This window comes from Octopus bimaculoides, chromosome 25 (genome assembly GCF_046866305.1).
Source record: "Octopus bimaculoides isolate indiv1 chromosome 25, ASM4686630v1, whole genome shotgun sequence".
NCBI classification, from domain to species: Eukaryota; Metazoa; Mollusca; class Cephalopoda; order Octopoda; family Octopodidae; genus Octopus; species Octopus bimaculoides.
Genome location: NC_142952.1, coordinates 33,504,528 through 33,512,027, shown reverse-complemented (window position 1 = coordinate 33,512,027; position 7,500 = coordinate 33,504,528). Strand labels below are relative to the sequence as shown.

The following is a 7,500-nucleotide window of genomic DNA, read 5'->3' as shown; positions in this document are numbered from 1 at the left end:
TACCTTGGGCAAACCAACAACAAACGAGGGAATTCGGAAGATGAAATGTGCAGGAAGCTCTTTGCGTATGTATATGTCTTATCTTTTACTTATTTCAGTCATTAGATAGTGGCCATGCTGGGGCATGGCCTTGAAGGATTTTTTAGTCAAATGAATTGACAGTAGAACACATTTGTTTTTTTAAACCTGGTACTTATTCTATCTACATTACAGGGATGTAAACACACCAGCACCGGTTGTCAAACAGTGACAAACACAGACATAGACACACACTGACTGACACATAACAGGCACCTATGCCGGTGGCACGTAAAAATTCTTCTAGACGGTGCCCCAGCATGGCCACAGTCAAATGACTAAAACAAGTTAAAGGGAAAAACTGAAGGAGAAAATGAAGCAAAAACAATGAAGGAAAAAGAAAAACTGAAGGAGAAATAAAAGAAAAAATGAAGGAGAAAATGAAGGAAAAACAATGAAGGGAAAAATGAAGGAAAAATAAAAAAAAAAATGAAGAAAAAGAAGGAAAAATAAAAAAAACTAATGAAAATGAAGGAAAAAACAATGAAAGAAAAACAATGAAGGTAAAAAAGTTATTTGATAGAAATAAAATTGAGAAAGTTATAGTTACCTTGGAGTGATTACAGATGTGATGTAACGAGCGTGTACTTAATTGCATGCTCTTCAGTAATCCATGGATGTTTTCATGCTGGCTGCGATACATAATGTCAAGGAGGGGCATCGCTTGCAGGGTGAAGGCATCCACAAACAAACGACCACTCTAGAAAAGAGAGAAATATATATCTAAAACAAATGAATATAAAGCATACGTAAAGACAGTAAAAATAAGCAGCAGAAAGTTTCTTTGATTTCAATAATGGCCATTCCAGTTGTTTGAGTAACTGGAACTGTCAAAAAAATATTGTCACTATCACCACCACCACCATCGACCCTGAAAGGATGAAAAGCAGTCAACCCCCAGCAGAATTTGAACTCAGAATGCCAGGCATGCTTATGATTTAGCCAGCTTGCCACCATAATAACCATCATCATTGTTTAATGTCTGCCTTCCATGCTGGCATGGGTGGGACAGTTTGACCGGAACCTGCATCAGACTGCTGCAACTGTTTTGGCAGGGTTCTTACAGCTGGATGCCCTTCCCAACACCAACCACTTCATAGATTGCATTGGGTGCTTTTTACGTAGCACCAGTGCATTATACATGGTGCCAGCGCAGGGTTTTTTTTTTTTTTTTTTTTTTTACTTGGCACCAGCACCTGTGAGCCTGCAAAATAAGGACTTCTCAACTGAGGTCTGTATAATTTGGCCTCTGCTTTTAATGCAGTCCCTAGATTTGAAAAACCATCAAATTTCTGAAACAGAAAATAAAAATAAGGACCTCTCGACTGAAGTCTAGAAAATTTGTATAATTTGGTCCCTACCTTTAATGCAGTCCCTAGATTTGGAAGGCCATCAAATTTCTGAAACAGAAAATAAAAATTATTACACAAATGAGAGAGAGAGAGAGAGAGAGGGAGTAAACGAAAGTGTAGCTAGTGGTGGTCGTGGTAGGAGTAGATGACTGAAAGCAGAACTCTAGAAGGAAGTACAAACCCAACGATTACTTTCAAAAGAGAAAGTATTTAGATTTATTTAGGTTGCTCATCTAATTACTGTAACGAGAGTCATTAAGCAATTTGTCTACACTGTCATCAAATTATTAATATGACCATCATCATCATCACTTCATTTCCAACTTCCATGGATTGGACCAAATTACTTACGAACATTTGCACTCTAGGCACAATCTCTTTCTCTCTCTCTCTCTCTCATTATTTGTTTTGGCACAAGGCCAGCAATTTCAGTGATTAACTGGTACTTATTTCCTCAACCCTGAAAGGGATTAAAGACAAAGTCGGCCGTGGTGGAATTTGAACTCAGACTATAAAGAACGAATGAAATGCCTTTGAGCATTTCGCTTGGTGTGTTAACAGTTGTACAAGCTCCCTGCCTTTCGCCTCTCTTCATTAATGAATACTAATTTGGCTTTGTAACTTCCTGTTCTGTTTTAGTTCATTCTCGAGAACAGGAGACATGTGGGATGGAAGAGTCGCTGAAGAGGTCACAGGTGTGTGACTAAAGATTCCCAAACAATGGATGCAATAATAAATGAGTGAAAAATTAAAAAAATATTTGGCAAGGAAAAAATCCCCCTCCCCACAAAAAAACAACCACCATCTTGAAATATAACAATAGATGATGTGATTGTTTATTTTTAGAATGACATTGTAGGGTAGGTGTGAGAGGCTGGATCTGGTCAGTTTGAACATAAAATGGGAAGAATATTTGGGTCCAGATATGGCCAGTTTAAATGCTAAAGGGTTAATTACCTTAATGAGTGTCGTTAAAATCTGAAATATCCGGACTGCCAAATTCCATTGAAGAATTTTGTCATTTTTTACCTAAAAAAACAACCACAAAACAAAAATAAATGTACAAAAGCAAAATAAATATAAAACAAACAACATACCTTTAACCTTTTCATTACTGTATTTATTTTGAGATATTCTGTGTTTCTTTCAATTAATTTTAAATATAACAAAGAATTTAGTAAAATAACTTAGTTATAATTAAGCTGGTGTTAGGAACATAAATTGTGACTAAGGTTTGGTGGAAGATTTTAATTCAAAACTTTTGAAAACAAGACATTTGTTCTACAGAGCCAGAACTGGTTTCAGCCGGGTTGGTATCAAAAGGGTTAAAATAGAACAAAAGAGAGAGAGGAGTTGAGCTGACCTCAGCAGAATTTGAACCCAGAATGTAAAGACAGACAAAATGTTGCTTAGCATTTCGCCTGGCATTCTAATGATTCTGCCAGCTCACCACCATCAAGTTGGTGAATATTGGTTTCAAATTTTGGCACAAGGCCAGCAATTTTAGAGGAGGGGGTAAGTCAATTACATCGACCCCTAGCATTCAACTGGTACTTATTTTATTGACCCCCGAAAGGATGAAAGGCAAAGCCACCCTTGGCAGAATTTGAACTCAGAACATCTAAAGACAAACAAGATGCTGCTAAGCATTTTGCCTGGCATGGTAATGGTTCTGCCTTTTGCTTAGCAAAATATTAACTCCAAATTTTTGTGTTCTTCCTCAAACCCATTTCAAGAGAGGAGGAAGAGAAATACTGGTTTAAAATTTTGGCCACATAGCCAGCAGGTTTGGGGGAGGGTCTAAGTTGATTACATCAACCCCAGTGTCCAACTGGTACTGTTTTTTGTTAACCCTGACAGGGTGAAAGACAAAGTGGATCTTGGTTGAATTTGAACTCAGAACACGAAGACAGGATGCTACTAAGCGCTTTGCCCAACATGCTAAAAGTTCTGCCAGTACAATGCCTTGAAGAGGAGAAATATTAAGACTTACTTCGAGAGATTCAGTTTTCTTTCCTGGCAATATCTTCTTAACAGTAATTACCAACTGGTTGAAAAGCACACGGTAAAACATGGAGAAAGAAGAGCTGCAATGGGAAATAACAAATCTTTTTTCAAAAAACTGCATTAGCCCCCTGTTCGACCAACCCATACCACAACGTAGAAAGAGGATGTAAAATGATGATGATGATGATGATGATGATGATGAGCAGTAATTAAGTTTTTGTTTATTTGATGCAGGAAACATTGAAGAAAAGCAATAACAAGACAATTATGCAGAGTGGAAAATCCACATGGTCCAATGACTAATAATAAATTTATTTGAGCAATAAAATGTGTGGGGATGGGGCTGAGAGAGAGAGAGAGAGAGAGAGAGAGAGAGAGAGAGAGAAAAGAGAGAGAAGGAATTTTTTACATTCTGCATTTTGAGCAAAACAGGGATGCTCTGATGACATTCCTTACAAACAAATTAATTTTGTAGTTTTTGGAGAAAAATGAGATAAAATATGGGTTAACGACAGGAAGCATATTTATGCCTGAAGAATAAGTATTTGTCTAACCCATGCTGGCATGGAAAGACAGATGTAAAACAAATGAAATTACAGGAGATAATGCCGGTCATGTTTGTGAGGTTTAATGGTTAGGGGTGTTGGACTTACAATCGTAAGATTGTGGTTTCAATTTCTGGACGGGGCAACGCATTGTGTTCTTGAGCAAAACACTTCATCTCACATTGATCCAGTTCACTCAGCTGGCAAAAGTGAGTGACCCTGTGAAGGACTGGCGTCCTATCCAGGTGGAGAATTTATATGCAATGGAAACCAGCTTGATATTCAAATTGGCCAGATCTGACCCCTCACACATACCCTACAATGTCATTCTAAAAATAAATTAATCACCATCATCATTTAATGTCCACCTTCCATGCTGGCACGGGTGGGACGGTGCCACGAGAGCCAGCCAGGTAGAATCCTGAACCAGACTTCTGTGACTGTTTTGGCAGGATTTTTACAGTTGGATGCCCCCTTCCTAAACGCCAACCACTCAGCAGAGTGGACTCACATCATCAAAATCTTGAAGCCACGAGATGATTAATTCAAAACAATGTGAATAACTAAAGATTACATTTGACAGAATAACTTGAATGCTAAAGGGTTAAAGCTTAGTGGAGGGCCAACGTTGTGGGCCCGGGTTGGATTTTTGAGACTTGATTTCTGAAAACAAAACAGTGCATCTTATATGTCTGGGAATACAATTATGACTAGAAAAACAAAAAACAAAACATAGTACTTACGTTGTGAGGGAGGGGTACATTTCTGATGTGCTGTTATCAGCGTTGAGCAGTTGAGGAATGGCATCGCTACACAGTTTCTCAATGGCATCCAAGGGACTTGGAGAGTAGGAGAGGTAGCATCTGTAATAGGGGAATGAGAAGGTTGCAGTGAGAGAGAGGGAGAGAGAATGTAATATATCTTTTACTTGTTTCAGTGTAGATGCATACACGTACACGCACTCATATACATATATAGATATATATACAGGTGTTGGACAAAATAATGGAAACATCTAGCATCATAATTTTGAAATATCTATAAAACCGTCAAAAGCTTGTTTATTTTTGTTTTTTGATTTATTATTAGTGTTGCTTAATATGTTTTGCTAAAATTGCTGTTTCTTTTCAGATATCATCAGAAAAAAGGTAATTAAAATTCATTAAAATGACAGATCTATCGGACTTTCAAAGAGGTCAAATTGTTGGCGCTAGCATAATGAAAACAGCCGAAATGTTTGAAGTACTGTCTCAAAAGTAATGACAGCCTTTGAGACAGTGGGAAAAACCTCCTCGTCTAAACAAAATTCTGGAAGAAAACCAAAACTTTCAGATTGGGAGTGTCGGACTTTTATGCAAATTGTTAGAAAGGATCACAAAAGTATAGCTCCCCAAATTACTGCAGAGCTTAACGACCACCTCGAGAACCCAGTTTCGACAGAAACTGTTCGCCGGGCTAAATCTTGGAAATCCGCTGGCCCAATGGTTTCCCTTCATGGTAGAATTAATAGTCAAGACTGTTTAAGCATTTTATCTGATAAAATTCATTCTATGGTTGTGGAACTGTTTCCGGAGGGAAACACAATCTTTCAGGACGATAATGCACCAATTCACACAGCTAAAGTTGTTACTGAATGGTACAAGGAACATTCTAGTGAAGTTGAACATCTTATCTGACCACCACAGTCCCCAGATCTCAATATTATGGAACATTTATGGTGCATTTTAGAAAAACAAGGAGTTGATATCCTCCACCATCATCACTACAAGAACTGGGGACTGTTTTAGGTGAAGAATGGACAAAAATTCCTTTGGAAACAATTCAAACTTTGTACGAGTCCATACCTCATAGATTTCAAGCTGTAATTACTGAAAAAGGTGGTCCTACCCCATGTTAAAATAAATTTGTTTGAAATTTTAAGCTGTTTCCATTATTTTGTCCAACCCTTGTATATACAATGGGCTCTCCATTGGTGGTGGTGGTGGTGGTTTAATACAAAAGCTGGCTACTGACTTACTTTAGTATCTTCTGAATGTGTTTGTTAAATGTAGCTCCTTTTTCTCGTGCACCAGTGGGAGTGAGCCAGGCTCTGTGGAGGAAGGATTCAGCCAGTTCCGCTGGACGAAGATTATTCAGGAGGTGAACATAAAGGAAAAGAAAAAGAGAGAAGAATAGTGGAAGGAAATGTTGATGAGAGAGCAAAATGGTTGGTCTGGGGGTTATAGAAGATATTTGCCACGTAATGGGATTGAACCCCAAACCACATGGTTGGGAAGCAAGCTTCTTAACCACACAGCCATGCCTGTATTAAAAAAAAAATTAAGAACCTTCATGAAATATCGTTCCATCTTTTACTTGTCTCAGTCATTGAACTGCGGCCATGCTGGGGCACCGCCTTGAAGAATTATTTCTAGTTGAAAGAAGTGACCCCAATACTTTTTTTTGAACCTGGTACTTATTTTACCAGTCACTTTTGCTGAACCGCTCAGTTATGGGGATGTAAACCCAACACCGGTTGTCAAGCGGTGGGTGAGGAAAATAACACAGACAAACAAACACACACGTACAGTGGGCTTCTTTCAGTTTCTATCTACCGAATCAATTCACAAAGGCTTTGGTTGGCCTGAGGCTGTGGAAGAAAGACACTTGTCCAAGGTACCATTCAGTGGGACTGAACCTTGAAGTACGTGGTTGGGAAGCAAGCTTCTTACCACACAGCCACACCTATAATAAATATGTAAATAAATAATTTGAACAGTGTCTCTCAAAGTGGATACAGTCAGAGGTTCAATACCTACCAGGATCATCATCATCCTCCTCCTGAAATGTCTGTTTTCCATGCTGGCATCATCTTTGGCCATTCTTACCATCCAACGGGTCTTGAACCCAAAACTGTTACAAACTCTGATTTATGGCTAAGTCTACTTTAAGACACACTGTTTACTGTGAAAAAGTGTAGGGAGGAAGAGGAGACAGAAAAAGTAGAAGGGGAGGAAGAGGAAGAATAAAAAGGAGGAAGAGAAGGCAGAAGAGGAAGAAGACGAAAAAGAGGGAAAGAGGAAAAGAGGAAGAGGAGGAGGAAGTGCTTGGCTTACCAGGTTTATGGCAGTAGTCAGGGGCCCCTTTCTCAACCAGGGTAATCAGAATTTCAACCAACTTCACAGCAGTCTGCACATTAGGACTTGTATCAGAGAAGTTCTGGAGGTATTCAATAGCCAGCCTAAATGAAGCGCATCCAGGTTCAGTGAAGTGGAACAAATGAAATATAAACAAAATAAACAAAACAAAACGAAACAACAATAAAAAAATACTAGAGTTCTCAAATAAGTAGTAGAACACACTTGCCCAAAATGCCACAAAGGGGGACTGAACTTGGAACTATGAGGTTGGGAAGTAAGATTCTTATCCCAGAGCCATGCCTGTATGAATCTATATATAGACGATGGGTAGTTGGTGTTAGGAAGGGCATCCAGCTGTAAAAACCCTGCCAAAACAGACACGGAAGTCTGGTGCAGGCT

General features: G+C 38.7%; 1 protein-coding gene across 1 annotated transcript in view; it reads right to left on the bottom strand.

Moving 5' to 3' along the window:
* Window positions 1–7,500, bottom strand: part of LOC106877317 (Fanconi anemia group D2 protein) — a 39,066-nt gene that overhangs the window by 4,482 nt on the left and 27,084 nt on the right. The window contains exons 34-40 of the mRNA XM_089342205.1: window positions 7,078–7,202; window positions 6,000–6,099; window positions 4,726–4,845; window positions 3,424–3,517; window positions 2,388–2,459; window positions 1,440–1,478; window positions 629–778 (exon numbers count right to left, since the gene is read on the bottom strand). Coding sequence (XP_089198331.1) covers window positions 629–778; window positions 1,440–1,478; window positions 2,388–2,459; window positions 3,424–3,517; window positions 4,726–4,845; window positions 6,000–6,099; window positions 7,078–7,202 — 700 coding nt within the window. The remainder of the gene's footprint in view (window positions 1–628; window positions 779–1,439; window positions 1,479–2,387; window positions 2,460–3,423; window positions 3,518–4,725; window positions 4,846–5,999; window positions 6,100–7,077; window positions 7,203–7,500) is intronic.